Here is a 17,022-nt window from a genome sequence, read left to right on the forward strand (position 1 = left end):
TTCTCTGTGGTCCATTACAAGCAAAGCTTCTTGGGCCTAGTAACCGCTTTACTTTTGTAATATTTTTTTCTTTTAGTATCAATAAATTGATTGATTGATTTTTGAAAGTAGGAAAACAGTCTTCATTTCTCCTTCTGTCTTTCTTTTTTATTTATATGTTAATTTTTATTAGTTTTTTTTTATATTCTATATATTATTTGTTACAGAAACCGATCAGTTTTCTTTAATATACCTTTGGCTTTACGGTACCATATGGCTCATTTTTCACATTGATTTTCAGTTGACTTGGGTTCTAACTTTGCCCCTGCCCCAGGATTTGGAAGAAGTTACACCACTCTTCACAATAAGTCAATGTATTGGAGGAGAAAAGGGTTGAAAGTGAATACGATGAAAGTGCCTTTCCTTGTCTGAGTTTGAACCATTGATCTACTGAAACTTCACTAATGTTGAACAGACAGTTTGCGACTTAAGGAGAAGATGCTCAAACTTAATGCTGTCTTACTTTGGCAATGACCATCGATTGTGTTCAGAAACCGTGTTTTCAAGTCTCGTTGAATAATTTATGTCTCTAGCTCCACCTATAAAATTGCTAGTAACTTTCCCAAATGTGACAATAAACTAGGCTCTATTTTATAGTTTATTAGAATTTCAAGGATACTGCAGAAATATAAACGAAAGCGGTCCCTCGACGCTACAAACATTCGTCATTCCAAACATTGCGATGGGCGGTCTCAGAGAGTAATTCTACTTTTTTCAAATGGAAAACTATTGCAATGCAGCCATCTAAACAACTTAAGATAATTAAATAAATAATTATGATAATTAATTGAACAACTGCTTATTTAAAAATTAACTAATTAAATAAATACTAATTAAGACTGACTCAGGGTTGCCACCCACAGTTATTTGTCACTAGTATTTATACCTACGTGCAAGAGAAAAAAGGAGGTTCTCCCCTGCGAGATTAAAAGGATTCCAAAAATTGATTTAAGGCGCCTCTCTTGATTAGAAAAAAATTTTGCCGTTAGGCACAAAACCCTGAATTTTTTTCAGAGAAATCAAAGATTCAAAAAGACGACTTGTATCAAAATTATGCTTGAAGGTCTACAACCTATGCCTGTATCTGAACACCCACCCTCCCAGCTAATAAAAGGCACATCATTAATCATTCGGTCCGAGGTTTGGGAAAAAGGTTTAATCCCATGAAAATTATTGACTTTTTTGGAGAGGAGGCACAGATTAAAGGACTCCAGAAAAGTGCAACTTCGTTGGTACGGCTTTATCAGCAACACCAACCTCCTGTCCCGTAAAACAAAGATTCCAATTTCCCTGCAAGTTGCGCAAGGTACACTGAAATGGTACGGCCACCTTCACTGAATACCAGAAGAAACCCCTTGTCACATCGTATATGGTTTTAACCCTATGGTCTCTGGATGGAAACGACCACGCAGTCGAACAAGAGCAAGATGGTTCGATTGTCTACGTTATTTTCTAAATAATGAAAGGATAAGGCCTGAAGATGCACCCACGGCACCTCAAGACCGGGTTTACTGGAGGAGGATAGTGTCTCCTCTCTCGACCCTGGCACCAAGTTAGTAGGAGAATTGAGTCGAGCCAAGAGGCACAGATTCGACAAGAACAACTTGAATCAAAATTATGAGAGATTAAGTTAAAACCACAAAGATCTAGAGGGTAGTGTACAGTTTTGAAGGTATACATCTTATACGTGTGTCTGAAAACCTACCCTCCCAGCTAAAGGAGGGCACATCATTAAACATTCTTTCCGAGGTCTTGGGAAAAGGTTTAATCCTAGGAAAAATATTCACTTTTTTGAAGAGGAAAGGAATTTTAAGTAAACAGGTATATATATCACAATTAAAATATTTCCTCTTTCCCGTCTTTTCACGAGATATAGCTACTTTTGTGCCACGCTTTTATTAATAAAAGCTTTTACTTTTGAGTGGCCTCATAAGTTTCATATCAATTCACTAGAAAAGTTTCCTAGGGTACACGTCAAATACCAAATTATACAGGCAATATTTGTCTTCGCTAGGTTCTAAGCTTTTATTGAAAAATACAAATTGTATATTAACGAGCCCTGTTACCACTTCATCTATATACACATGTATACAATTACTGAGCGATACCAAGAAAGTGCCCATTTATCACTTGTGTAGCTTTTGTCTATAAAATAAGCGACCAATATTATTTTGAGATAGTTTTTTTATTGAAAACCTTAAAAAAATCTATCCTTTTTTTTTCTTTTAAAGTAATATAAGGTAGATTCAGGTTGGAGGTTGATTTGCTGGATTTTTTTTAATGAGAAATTCATAAGGATAAATATCATATAAAGATTTATATCAGTACATATGTGCCTAATATAATTACTTATTATATATTACATTGAATATATTTTATAAAATTATTATAGATTACAAAAAGATAATATAAACATAAAGACTTATCTTAGTTGACTCCCCAATTATTAGTAATATTAGTAGAAAAAAAAAAGAAACAAATTCAATAAACTTGAAAACCGAAAAATTTAAATTTCAAATTAAAAGGCTAAAATATATATAAATTATTTCTCCATTAGATAATTTCGGTTTGTCTCAAGCTGAGAAGTTCCCAAATTTTCTTAAATGATATTTTTCTTTGGGAGTAAAGATTTAATGATTCATGGATCCCAAAATGGACCTGCACTGTTCTATGGGAAATCCATTTGGTGACGCGGTTGCTGATATTGCTGACGAAAAAGGAAATGCTAGATAGATAATGGGAACTCTATTCACTTCCTTTTAGACTCTCCTAGGGGTGTCAAAAAGATTTTCTATGAAGTAACGCGACCTGGATGTTTTGCACCATCAATAATTTAAATTTGTTACCAAATCAATTTGATTACTAGCCCAGCTTCGATGATTTAAAAGGCATTATGTGATAATCTTTGAGGAAAGTGGACAAATTTCCATCCCTTAAATAAACAAAAAAGCTAGCTCAATAGGTTTTCTCGAGGGTATATAGTTTCTAAAATATTTGGAAACTCCCTTCTTCCATTAAATGATTTTGGTTTCTAAAATATTTGGAAGCTCCCTTTTTCCGTTAAGTGATTTAATTCCTTTCTCTTTGTCAATAAAATTGTTAGAAAATTAACATACACCCAGGGACAACCTACAGGGTTCAAACTGGGTTCATTAATTTTGGCTTGAAACTGCGATTTTTAGAACCAAACAGAAACCAACATTTTATGGAGAAAAACATTTTGAGGCGACCAATAGACACATAGTATGTCCAGAATCTTTTTTTTTTACTTTTTGAGCACAATTTCGAAAACTTTTCGAAAACTTGAGCACATTTTGAAAACTTCGATAAACTCGAAAACCGAAAAGATCCAAATTTCAAATTAAAAGGCTAAAATATATCAATTAATTTTCTATTAAATAATTTCGGTTTTGTCTCAAGCTGAGAAGTTACCAACTTTTCTTAAATAACATTTTTTTTGTGAGTAAATATTTAATGATACGTGGTTTTAATGATTTTGTTTCAAATATACTATGTATGGATGTCGGAATTTTTTATAGAAGTAAATCTTTTCAAAAGAGGCGAAAAACAATGCCTGCTAAAATCCTAAACTTTTTTTTTCTTTGAGGGCCTAATAAATGGAAAAATAGCGACGTTTGAATTCTAGAGGTTTAGCAGATAAGTTTTCTTTCACTGCTTTCAAAATTACGAATTTCATCAAAAAATTTCAGATTTTCCTTTTTATTTATTAGTGAGAAAATATCAAGTTTATCTGCTAATTTTGCATACATAGCTTTAATTAACTTTAGTGCCCACTGTGCAAAAAGCGGGCCAGCAAAGTGGCAATGCTGCATGGAAGTTTTCAAATGTGTTGGCAGATTTTGATTGAAAATTCCATTTTTACGTATGAAAATACTTCTGCTCAAGGAAAAGCTGCCAAAAGACAAATTGTGCTGCTAAAGTGGCTACAGCTTTTGGAATTCTGTTGAATTCTGTAACTGGCAGCTTTGGAACTTTTTCCATACCAGTTTAGTGCTATTGATTAGTAGAAATTAGTAAGTTGCAATTACTAGAAATTAGTAGAAAATGTAGAAATGTAAAAATGTGATTAGTAGAAATTGTAATTGATCTTTAGGTAAAGAAGCCTACCTGGAAAATCTAAATTATGTAGATTATTTTTTAATGGTTAGAAAAACCAAAAATAATAAATAAATAAAAATTTTGAATAAAACTTTAAGACCCTGTGGACAAACTCTTGCCTAAATTGAAAGTGTTAAATTTTTTCATTTTCATTTATGCTCTCACAAACATCCAAACAGCACAGTTTTTCTTTTTCAAGTGGTAAAAAAATAAAATTTTAGTTTTTTTGTGCCCAACTGTTCTCCCCATTTTAATCTACTTCGTCAATAGATTATACCCCCAAATTGAAGAGAGAGCTCTGCAAGCGTTGGACAAACATTAGTATTTTTCCCATCCAATGAGAAGAGTCCTTGTTGAAAAGCCCTTCTCGGTCAACAATCAAAATTGATGTAATCAAAAACGAGTTGATAGTGACTGATTCATCCACATCGGGAAATCTTTGATGGGGTAAGACTGAAAGTCAAGAAATAGTTCGGAGAAGCACTGACCTGACTTCTGTTACGTATACAAAGGGTGTATAGCCCAGAGGACATAACAAAAACAACTGACAGTCAATGGGATTTCCTGTTTCAACAAGCAGAAGTACAATAGCAGGAAGCGATTCAATAAAGGTCGTAAGTTACAAATTTTGAATGACAGGGTCTCATATTTTTAATTCAAGCTGATTCATCCAAGGAAGCTCTGATGGGTAAGACTGGCAGTCGAGAAATTCTTCGAGGAAGCACTGACTTGACTTCTCTTACGTATGCAAAGGGCATATAGCCCAGAAGGCATAACCGAAACAACAACTGATGTTTCAACAACAAGCAAAAGTCCAACTGCAGGAAGCGATTCAATAAAGTTATAAATTTTGAATGACAGAGTCTCATATTTTTTATTCAAGCTGATTCATAGAAGGAATCTCTGATGGGTAAGACTGACAGTCAAGAAATTCTTCGAGGAAGCACTGACTTGACTTCTCTTACGTATGCAAAGGGCATATAGCCCAGAAGGCATAACCGAAACAACAACTTAAGAGTCAATGGGATTTCCTGTTTCAACAACAGGCGGAAGTGTCAACAGCAGGAAGCGATTCAATAAAGGTCGTAAGTTACAAGTTTTGAACGTCAGAGGCTCGTATTTTGAATTCAAGTTGATTCATCGAAGGAATCTCTGGTGGGATAAGACTGACCGTCAGCCCCCATTTAAGTCCTATAAGAATTAACGATCAGCTTCACCCCCCCCCCCTCTTCCTACCAGATGGGAACTAAGGTAAATACATAGTTTATTAACAAATATGAGACTGGTTGACAGTGTCAATATCTAAAGGTTGCAAATTACCAATTTTGAATATCAAGAGGCTCTTTTTTAGAATTCCAAGTGTGTATAAATTAACTCTGGGTGCTGGAATACTCTTTACAAAGTTTGCAGACTCTTAAGCATCAACCGTTTGAAGTCTGTAACCAAATCAATTCGATTACCAGCTCAGCTTCGATAATTCAAAAGGCATTATGTGATAATCTTTAAGGAAAGGGGACAGATTTTCATCCCTTAAATTCAAAAAAAAGCTAGCTCAATAGGTTTTCTCGTAGGATATTTGGTTTCTAAAATACTTGGAAGCTCCCTTTTTCCCTCAAATGCTTTAATTCCTCGATCCTTTGCCTACAAAACTGTTAGAAATTCAATGCACAAATTATTCTATGGCATTTTGAAACCTACAAAATTCTCTATTCAGAAACAAATGAATCAAACAGATTTTTCTTTTTTTTTCTTTTAAATTACGCAGCTGAGTCTATGTGGAATAAATTCCTGACAAAAATTCCTAGTCAATAGCTTTAGGCAAAATAGCTGGCAAGGGGAAAGGAGACAAGTAGGGCGCCCGAGACTATACTGGGACTGTAATAAAGTGCAATAGTACTAAACTGGGTCTAGAAACGACTGTAATAAAAAAATGCAAACAAATTTTGTTGGTTTCGAGGAGATGGAAAAAATACAAATTTCAATCGTAGTTGACAAGAGGAGACGTTTTTTTCAAGATTGCCAACACTGCTAATATCTGGAATAAAATGCTCTTAAGGAATTCGCCCGAGGCCGTACCTAAGAGAGTTTGGGGGTTTGAGCCCCCCCCCCCCAAAAAAAAAAATTGTCCGACTAAAAAAAAAAAAGACAAATATGCATATGATTAAATTTTGAAGCGTTTTTTAAAGTTTGCACCCACCCCAAACAGAAATCTTGGATACGGCCTTAGATTTGACATTTTAAAGCAGTGATTCTCAAACTGGTATGCAAGTCCCTTGGGGGTATGCAAATACTTTTAGGGAGTACACGTTCGGTCAACAAAGAAAAACACAACCCTTTAACTCTAGGTCTGGTAATTTTATTTAAATTTTTGCTATAATTTATTTAGTACTGAGAACCCGGTACCTAAAATATTTTGTGGGTTAGTAGGGGTACAGTGTCCAATTAAGTTTGAGAACCACTGCTTCAAAGCATCATCCTATTTTGTCAACTATAAACTCTTTAGTTTGTCTGAAACAACTATTCAAGATTGATGGGGTGGTGTTGCCATAGTTTGTAGAGCTCATATAAGAGTTTCGAATAAACAGCACAAGAACAAGAGCCGACATTTCCCAAATTTTTTTTATTTTTTCAAAAAATGCTATTTATATCCCGAAACTCTAAGAAAAACCCTTTAATTTCTCCCCCTTTGTACAAGAGCTAGAGACATTCAGTTTTAATGAAACTTACTTATCAGCAAGTGTGAATTCGGATTTTATGATTAAACAGAGACTTTCTTTCTAAAGTCCAGGAAAGGGAAGTACCTAAAAATGTAAGTCCCTAAAATACAAATATCTAAAAAAAAAGTTTAGAAAACATAAAAATTAAAACAATGAAAAAATTGATATTAAAATGTGCTATTTCTTACTAATTTCTAGTTGTCGAAGGATACGAGCTTTGCATCTTTCCCTGTAGTCAGTTTGAGTTTTATTGTATTCTGTCATCACTTCAACAAACTTCCTCGACAATGTCGAATGCTGCGTTTTACGAATCCTCAAATCAGCATTTGGATTGTTCTTCTGTTCCTCCTGTTCAATATTTTGTTCGATGTCTGAAAAAATAAAAAACTTTATATACCATATTATAAAACACAACATCGCAGAGAAAAGAAGAATGAGAACAATAAACAGCCAGTGAAGAAATTAAAAATTATGCAAATATTTCGGCCAAGACCTCCGCTTGACCTTCCTCAATGCAGAATAAAACTGATAAAAATATACAAAACCAAACCTTGGAACAAAACTAAAATATGATGACCCTTTCTCAATAACGGTGAAAGGGTAACAGTCCTCGTTCTTCTTCTCTTTGAGATTTTTTATTTCGTCATGATTAGTCACTGTGGTCTCAGAAATTATTTATATACCATATTCATGTTCATTTTTAATCGCAAAAATCATATAAACAGAAACAACGCAAAAGTGTATAAAAACTGAAACTCAACTAAGAGAACCACTAACTAACATAAAGCCAAACATGCCGAGTCGTACACCTTATAGGCATTTTTTTTTTTTTTTTTTTTTTTTTTTTTTTTTTTTTTTTTTTTTTTTTTTTTTTTTTTTTTTTTTTTTTTTTTAGTTAATAAATTTTTATGTATCTCAAACAGAACAATAAAATAAATCTATGAATTGCATGGTTTAAGCTAATTTATTCTAACCCTTGGGGAAGAGGACAAGATAATTTTCTCTAGAAGGCAATATTTAAAAAAAAACGTGTATTTTCAGGCCACTAATTTTAACGTTTCTGGATGGTATTTCTGACCAACCTCAAATTGTGAGGGGATGTGGATTGGATGAATTTACCTAAGCGGAGGGGGATACAAAAACGTTCATTTTTTGGGCAGCTAATTGTTGAAATTTCTGGAGGGTAGTCCTAACCAACCTCAAGTTAGGAGAGGGTGGGTCCCTTTCTGGGGTAGGTGAATATGATTTTATCAAACTAAACATAATCTAAAGTATATCCTGCGTTTTGCTTTTGTCCTAAAAATCAAGTATTATTTTGGATTTTTTGGTGGGACATTCTCTACTTTTTTCTTCTTTTTTTTAAATGAAATTACCAAAATTAATTTTTAAACATATAGGCGGACAATTGCTTCCCCTCACCTAATTGGTGCCTATAAAGCACATGCGACAAACGCAATAGTCTCCCAAGAATATTTTTCCAGTCATCACAGTTCAAGTCTGAATCGTAAGTCCTCAAGTCTGGTCAAGTTTGGTCGGATCAAATTGCGAGTCCTGTGGTTTCGTTCCGAACTGCCTAGTGGTAGTTATACGCAGATTTTAATTAGACCGTACTTAAATATATATGTACTAAGCCTAAAAACAACAAATTCACAGTGTATTTATCTTATGCATGAGGACTAAATTAACAAACGATGCGTAATTCCTAACAGAAGGTGTGTCTATTACATGTACTAAGCTATTACCGCGCATCAATTTTGACCCATGGCTTGGCATTGAGCGACTGTAGTACCACCTATCAATGCCTAACACCAAGTAAAGATGGCACTGGTTTTTATCTACAATCTCAATGGACAAACATTCCAGTCGTAAATTTGAAGAGAAGTAACTCAAACATCTGCGGGGGGTTGGGCCCAACCCCCTGGCAATTGAAACTTCCTTGAATTTCTGAGAACTTCCTAATCAAATTATATAGTTTTTTTCCAATAGTAATCTCCCTTCCCATGAAAACAAATTTATTTATGAGTTCCACTTTTTTTATGATATACTCTCTATAAATACACTCTCTCATTAACAGTCGTCAGCATTTAAAAACGCTAAGTGTATACGCATGGATTTAGTTCCATAGGCCACCATCTTGGCGTAGGTGTTAATATAAAAGGCTGCATTGCTACCGTCGGCGTATGTCTTAACAAACGTTTTTTTTTACCACCCAATGTACAAGTCCCAATGCTATCCAATACATCTCTAAGAAACGCTTGGTAAAAAAAAACAAAAAAAAAAAAAACACCAAGCGTATTATGGGCCTTAGATTAACAACGTTTTCTATTAACTTTATTTGGTTCTATTAACTTTATTTGGTTCTATTAACTTTATTATTTTTTCTTTTTTTATTAATTATTCTTTATTTGTCTTTTTTTATTAATAACTTTTGTTATACTTTATTTTATTTATTTATTTATATTTTTATTTATATTTATAATATAAATAAATATTTATTTATATTTATAATATAAATAAATATTTATTTATATTTATATATTTATTTATTTTATAATATTATAAATAATATTTAAATAATAATATTGAAAATAATATAATTAAATAATAATATTTATTTTATAATATTTATAATTTTATAAATAATATTTATTTATATTTATATTTATTTTTTTATTTATATTTTTTATTAATACTTTTCTTTTTTTTATTAATAACTTTTTTTATAATAACTTTTATTATTTTTATTATTTTTTATTTTTTCTATTAACTTTATTTGGTTCTATTAACTTTATTTGGTTGTCCGCTTACGGACAACCAAAGTCAAGGCAAGAAAGGCCAGGTCTGCACTAGAATTTAAAATCAGGTACTCCATGACACAAATCATAAGCTGATTGGAAAAGGTATTTAGATCAAGATTGAAGGGTTGACTGAAGCAAACGTCAATTGATCAACGGAATCGCTTGATCAAGCCACTTAACCGTGTAGGGCCTACTCTAGACAATGCGCACTGTCAAATTTGGAAAGAGGAAAAATAATCTTCCAGCTATCCCATTCAAATCTTGCTCGACTTGACGTTTTCCTTTTTGAACACTATTCAGCAGCAGACCCCATACTGCGATTATTGCTGAGTCAAGTTAATCCTAACAATGCTATGTGACATCACGGATAATTTGCCCAACAAGAATTTAGAAAAACAATCCCTTTAACGAGCTGAGTCAGGTGTGTAATAGGACAAAATATGTAAACCAGCAGAAAATACAAGTTTATCCAGTAGGGTAATTCCTAGAATGAATAGAAAATAATTCGCTCTTTTAGTTCTCATGACCTAGATTTGTTAAATTCTCACTCAAGATAAACATGATAGGAGAAAAATTCAAGTTTCTAGCATTCGTAATTTGAATCCAAAGCCGTAATATAGAAGGGGGCTGGTTTGACCCCTCTCCCCCCCCCCAAAAAAAAGAAACAGTCAACAAAATTGCATGTCTATAACTTGTGTCACTCTGAAACCAAAAAGAAACATGAGAACAGTCCTTTTCCATATACATAGATACCCCCCTCCTAATACGAAAATCGAAAGACAATTTGGTTGTCTAACAGAGAACCAAATAGCCTGCCATGTGTTTATTACTTAGGCCAGTGGTTCTCAAACTATGGTACGGGGATACGCAACATTTTTTAGGGGGTATGTGGGCGGCAAACGAAAAAAAAAACAACCCTTTAATTCAAGGACTGGCAATTTTTTTATATTCTAACTATAGTTTACTTAGTACTGGTAACAGAGAAGGGGAACATATAGTGTGTTGTGGGTAAAAAGGGGTACAGTGCCTAATAAGTTTGAGAACCACTGACTTAGACTATTCTGACAGATTATCAAACATTTGTAGTAAAAGAAGGCCATTTTGACAAGAAAAATGTCACTTTGAAAAGAAAAATGCCATTTTGACAGGACTAATATTCTATCGGCACTTAGCCGAGTCGAAAGCGTTACATTCAAAATACATGAACCAACAAAACAGGCAAGGTTCTTTTGGTGGATAGTTTTCAACCAACTGATCAATGGAGACAGATGTCTGTTAGTTCGCATGACCCAAGTCCATTAAGCTAGAATTTAGGTGCCCATGCTTAAGATTAATACAATACCTTTCCATGACAGGAGACAAATTTAAAATTAACACCATCAATACTAATTGTCATGTTAAAAATGTCAATCTTAAAAAGATTCAAGGTGCTAAAAAAAAAACAGATCTGGGTACATAATTTTTCTTACAGCAAAAAAAATGGATGTTTGAGACAGCAGTATATAAAGGGGTAAAGAAAGAAGAGGGGAATATACTAGGGACTCTTCATGTATCTTGTTTAGGGACATCAAATACGTCAAATCCTGAGCAAATGTGTCACAAAAGAATGTCTAAACGATATAACCCAAGCATAGATACAACTGGCTGTATAGCCGCCCAAAACACTATTGCAGTATTATCTAGACGCTTGTTTGGTACAGCCTTCGTAAATAGGTCCAGACAGATCCAACCATAGGCAAAACAATAGTGCTGCCTAAGTAAAGAGCGATGTTTATTTTTCTTGCGGGGGGGGGGAGGTTGGACCAGGGCACTTCATAACGAAGGAGTTGTCGTAGAAACTTCGAAAGGGGATCATTCGATTGGAAATTGACAGGACTAATGCCATTTTTAATAGTCAAATTTGATCGGAGGGCAACTAATCCCCTCCCACTCCCACCATTTCCCCAAACACATTCAATACAAATTTTGAGATTGCCATTACGTTCAACGTAGTTGAATGATCCGGAAACTATATCTTTGAGGATGCCATCCCCCAGCCCTCAGAGCAAGGGTTTTAAATTATGCCCTGGAGGCACATAAAGTATATATAGAAAAGGTGATTGTATTCACCCTAGCTAATCAGAAGTTTTAGAGCCCTTTTTGAGATTCAGAGTAATCGGAGGGTGGATACCCCCCCCCCTCGTATTTTCACGAAATGCTTCTGACAGAAATTTTGAGACGGCCATTTGCTGTCATAGAAACTTAAAAAAGAGCTCATTCGATTGGAAATTGAAAGGGCCAGTGCCCTTTTTAACAGTCAAAAGTGATTGGAGGGCAGCTAACCCCCCTCCCACTCCCACCATTAACCCAAAAACATCCAAAGAAAATTTTGAGACAGCCACTTTGTTCAACGTAATTGAAAAGTCCAGAAATTATGTCTTAAAGGATGAAAATTCCCCCACGGCCCTCGAGGCGAGTTGTAAATTACGCCCTGGGGACATATAAGGTATATATTGAAAGGATGATCGTATAGACTTCGAAGGGGGCTCATTGGATTCGTAATCAGAAGTTCTAGTGCCATTTTTAAGACTCAGAGTGATCGGAGGGTGGACACCCCAACAACCCGTATTTTACCAAAATGCATCAGATAGAAATTTTGAGATGACCATTTGTTGTCGTAGAAACTTCAAAAGCAGCTCATCTGATTGAAAATTGAAACACCCAGTGCCCTTTTTAATAGTCAAAAGTGATTGGAGGGCAACTAGCCTCCCTACCACACCCACCATTTCCCCAAACACACACAAATTTTTTTGAGATATCCATTTTTTCAACACAATTGAAAGATCTGGAAATTATGAGGATGACAACTCCCCCGCAGCCCTCAGGGTAAGAGTTGCAGACTATACCCTGGGGCATATAAGGTATATATATAGAAAGGGTGATCGTGAAAGCTTCGAAGGTGGCTCATTGGATTCGTAATCAGTAGTTATAGTGCCCTTTTTAAGACTCAGGTTGATCGGAGTGTGAATACCCCCCCCCCCCAAACCTCGTATTTTCCTGAAATTCATCTGAAAAAAATTAGATGCCCATTTGTTGTCGTAGAAACTTCGAAAACAGCTTATTCGGTTTGAAATTGAAAGGGCCAATGCTCTTTTTAATAGTCGAAAGTTATTGGAGGGCATCTAACCCCCCTCCCATACCCACAATTTCCCCAAACACATCCAATCACTATTTTGAGATAGCCGTTTTCTTCAACGTAACTGAAGGTACCGGATATAATAGCTTTTAGGATGATACACCCCCCCCAAGAACCCTCAGGGCAAGGGTTGTAAGTTATGCCCTGGATGCATACAAGTTATATAAAGAAAGGGTGATCGTATAAACTTCGGAAGGGGCTTGTTGGATTAATAATCAGAAGTTCTAGCGTGCTTTTTCAGATTTAGAATGATCGAAGCGTGGATCAACCCCCCTCCCTCCCCCTCCCCAAACCTCGTATTTTCCCAAAATGTATCTGATGGAAATTTTGAGATGACATATTGTTGTCATAGAAACTTCGAAAAGGGTTCATTCGATTGGAAACTGAAAGGAATAGTTGCCCTTTTTATTAGTAAAAAGTGATTAGAGGGCAACAAGCCCCTCCCCCCATGCCCATCAATTCCCAAAACACATATAATCAAAATTTTGAGATAGCCATTTTGTTTAGTTTAGTTGAAAGATCTGGAAATTGTGTCTTTGACAACCCCCATACCTTCACAAGACCAGAACAGAATTTGCGCTTTACTGAAAAAAATAGATGTGAATTGTCAGTTTAGTGTACATATACTGATATATATTCCTTAACGTTTTGAGATTTTTTTTATTTTTTAGAATTGAAAATGTTAAAACATATTAAACCTATTTTGTGTATTTAAATCATACAATAAATAGCCGAGTCAAACTCAAAACGAGCAAAAGTTACGATGAGTAGGGCTGACAACCCCCATGCCTTCTCAAGACCAGGACATGATTTGAACTTTACAGAAAACAAAATACATTTAAAATATTTTAATTTGTTTTACTTGTTTAAAATGTTTTACTACATATATGAAGAGAGAAGTCCTCCCCCTTGCACTCCAATTACAGCACGAGTGTCAGGTGCCCTTTTTGAGAGTAACAAGAGATTGGAGGACAAGCAGCCCTTCTCTCAAGCCCATTCATTTTCCTAATGTATCCAGTCAAAATTTTGAGAGTCATTTTCTTCAGTATAGTGGAAAGATCCAGCAATTAAGTCTTTAGGGATATTAGGCATGTGAACCCCCAACAATTATGCAACTGGCCCATTATGCTTTAAAACTGAATGTTGCTTTAAAAATAAATCAAATGGCATTGTGTTAAATGGTTGCCAATAAGACACCTGAGCAATATTATAGAGAACGACTGGGGGTATTAATTTGAAACTTTTGGGATACTACTATCACTACTTCTGCTCTTACAATTTAAATAAACAAAAAGAGCGCAAGTGTGTCCTGGTTGTCAAAGAGCATAGATAGAATCTTACGGGAATGATATTAAGTTTTAATGTTCAGGTTATTTTCAGAAGCTATAAAATTAAATTAAAAAATATTGTTTGTATTGGGATTAAAAATTGTTGAAAAATTTTCTCCAACATATAAATAGCAACCCATACTATGGATTCTTATAGAAGACTATGCCAGTAAAAAACACAGAAATTAATTAAAAAAATCTTTTCTCGACAAGACAAGTTTTTCAAAGAAAATTAAAGAGCCAAGAATGAGCATAAATAGAGTCAAATAATCTTCCAAGCGTGAAACTACCACAAATCACTATCAATAAATAAATGAAACTCAAAACGAACAGAAATTACGATAAATAGCCGAGTCAAACTCAAAACGAACACAAATTAACACGAGTTGGGCTGAAACCCCTGTACCTTCTCAAGACCAGATCTATCATCTTTTCCTTTTTCTTTTCCCTTACCCTATCTCTTTTCTTTTGCCTTTCCCTATCAATCAAACTATGATCCTTCTTTTCAACCCTCATCAATCAACAAAATCAATTCGAGATAAAATAGTATGTTCCTCTCTTAATTACGTTTCCAATTTCTCAATATTACTGAGTCAGTAACACTTCAGCACAGAGGATGGTGAATAATCTAAATTCCTTTGGCTTATCACACCCGTTCCCCCAAAGTGGTTGCTATCCAAAGTTAATATCCTTCATTCCAGGAGAAACTTCCTGTCTGGAAACAATTTCTAACGATCCTTCATGCAAAAGGGTTCCCCCCATACTGTATTTATTTTAAGAACTATGCAGAGACTGTTCATTCCATAAAAGGTATAGGCTTTAAGCAAGCTTAAAGCAAGGGGAAGTTTTAATTTGAACTATACTTACAATACAAAGATTAACATATATGAAGTCTTTCAAAAACCAGGCGATCGAGTTTTTAACTTAGACATTAGGGAGGGAAATAGCGACGAAGACCATATTGCCATTCCATATCAAACAAACACTAAGTATAAACAGTAGGGAAAAAATTTTTCAAGACAGTGGAATTCCACTGTCTTTGAAAAAATTCCCTATTATTTCCACTTTGTTTGTTTGAGGGGGGGGAGGCAAGAAGGACTACAATGAAAAAATTCCTAAAGGAGAAAGTCCTACAGTCTACATTACTAAAGCCTAAAAGCTCCGAGGTCATTTGAAGCATAACTATTCGAACTAAAAACATGAAACTTTTCCCGACTAATTTTTGAACCAGGGGTGCAAATCGCTATATGCCCCCCACACCCCAGTTTGCCCCCCCCCCCTGCTAAAATTTATTCTGTACAAAAATGTTTTTCAAGCCTAAGCCTGAATAATTCAAGCAGCCAGAGAAAGAGGATAGTTTTCTGTAGTATGTCTTTGCCTTTATGGTAATATATGGCTCATTTTCAGTTTTCAATGTCAATTTCATTTGATTTGCGAAAATTGGCTCCAAACTTGCCCCCCTTTTCCAGACTTTTGAAGAGGTTGTGCCACTGTTTGGAACCATGTAAATACAAACTATACTATTAAAAAGAAGACGAAATTGTCACATCATGATGACAATCATGTGAGAGTCGAAGCCCGAACTCTATCTGTAACAAACACAGCAAGCGGATGGAGGCCACGTCAGGCTATTTTTTGCAACGTTTACACAGCACCAAGCCGCATAAGGCCAACACAGCTTCGCGTTCTCCTCCTCCTTCCCAATCCATTCACAGCCTCCTTCTTTACACTATCCCAGGAAGTGCCCATTTCCCTTAAACCTTTCTTTGCATCCTCCCGTCCGAACCACGGACGACCTGCTTACCCTTTAGCCCTAAGCGGTTGGCTGAAAAGGACAATCTGTCATCCTTCATCCGCGGAACGTGCCCTAGAAATTTTAACAGTTCTCTACGAAGAATTTAGCAAGAAAAACGGATTTCAATTTCGACAAAGCAGTGAAGAAAAAATAAAAACAAACACTTTAATTAAAAAATATTCCGAATATTTCGACCCCATGTCCGGGAGCCTTTTTCAACAAAAAAAAAACCGAAAACGACGGAAAAAAACTGCTTTTAAAAATAAGACACACAAAAAAACACTCCAACTTATAAACACAAAGAAAAGAAAAAAATAAATAAATAAGAAATAAATTGTTCACATTTATTTATTTTTTTCTCTTCTTCGTGTTTTTAGTGTTCGTTCTATTCGTTTATTTTTTGTTGAGAAAGGTTTTTTTTTTTTTTATGTCCCTAGCTCACCTTTTAACTTTCTTCTAACTTTATTTGCAGTCTTTTTTATATCAGCCATAAGATCTTCGAGGTCTTGCTTCACCTTTTCATCAGTTTGAGGGGCGGACAATATTGAGCTGTGTTTCTTCTTGACTTCGTCGACATTGGCTTGGATTTTGTCGATGTTCTCTCTAATCTCCTCTACCTAAAAAAAAAGGGAACGTCGTGACTAAATCTCTAAAAGGGCTGGGGTACTTGTATGACATACTCCCTCCAGTTCAAGTGGTTCATGCATTGACGCACTGTAAACTGGTTGCTTTCGCTATTTTCTTTCAACTTAGCGTGAAAAAAAAAATAGAAATGACAGAATAGATGGGAATATATATAATATAGGCTGTATATTTGCAAATTAGTGGGACAGGATAAAGTATTTGGACAGTGCGAAGTCAGAAGACAATTCTTACTTCATAATATCAGAATAATTTTAGATACTAGATTTTAGATGCAGAACCACTATAATTTACCCCTACCCCACCACCCTAATATACCAATATACAGCCCAAATTTGTTTCAAAAGTATTATATTTTTATCACACTTAGCTATTTTTTACTAGGATTAACTTAAATTCACTTCTTGAG

The 17,022-nt window shown here is 34.8% G+C and overlaps 1 protein-coding gene and 1 long non-coding RNA gene across 6 annotated transcripts in view; one reads left to right on the forward strand and one right to left on the reverse strand.

Moving 5' to 3' along the window:
- LOC136028292 (uncharacterized) overlaps positions 1-786 on the forward strand; it is a 54,164-nt gene extending 53,378 nt beyond the window's left edge. Inside the window, exon 3 of the long non-coding RNA XR_010617803.1 lies at positions 281-786. This is a non-coding gene — a long non-coding RNA (uncharacterized LOC136028292). The remainder of the gene's footprint in view (positions 1-280) is intronic.
- The window catches only part of LOC136028291 (syntaxin-1A-like), a 133,939-nt gene extending 117,330 nt beyond the window's left edge, over positions 1-16,609 (reverse strand). For all 5 annotated transcript variants that reach the window (XR_010617802.1, XR_010617801.1, XM_065706042.1 and 2 more), the window contains exons 1-2: positions 16,414-16,609; positions 7,064-7,246 (exon numbers count right to left, since the gene is read on the reverse strand). Coding sequence is in view for 3 of the 5 variants with exons in the window: in XM_065706042.1 (XP_065562114.1) it covers positions 7,064-7,246; positions 16,414-16,462 (232 nt within the window). In the remaining 2 variants the exon portion in view is untranslated. The remainder of the gene's footprint in view (positions 1-7,063; positions 7,247-16,413) is intronic.
- Positions 16,610-17,022: the final 413 nt, after the last annotated feature.

The sequence above is a fragment of the Artemia franciscana genome, chromosome 6 (genome assembly GCF_032884065.1).
Source record: "Artemia franciscana chromosome 6, ASM3288406v1, whole genome shotgun sequence".
NCBI lineage: Eukaryota > Metazoa > Arthropoda > Branchiopoda > Anostraca > Artemiidae > Artemia > Artemia franciscana.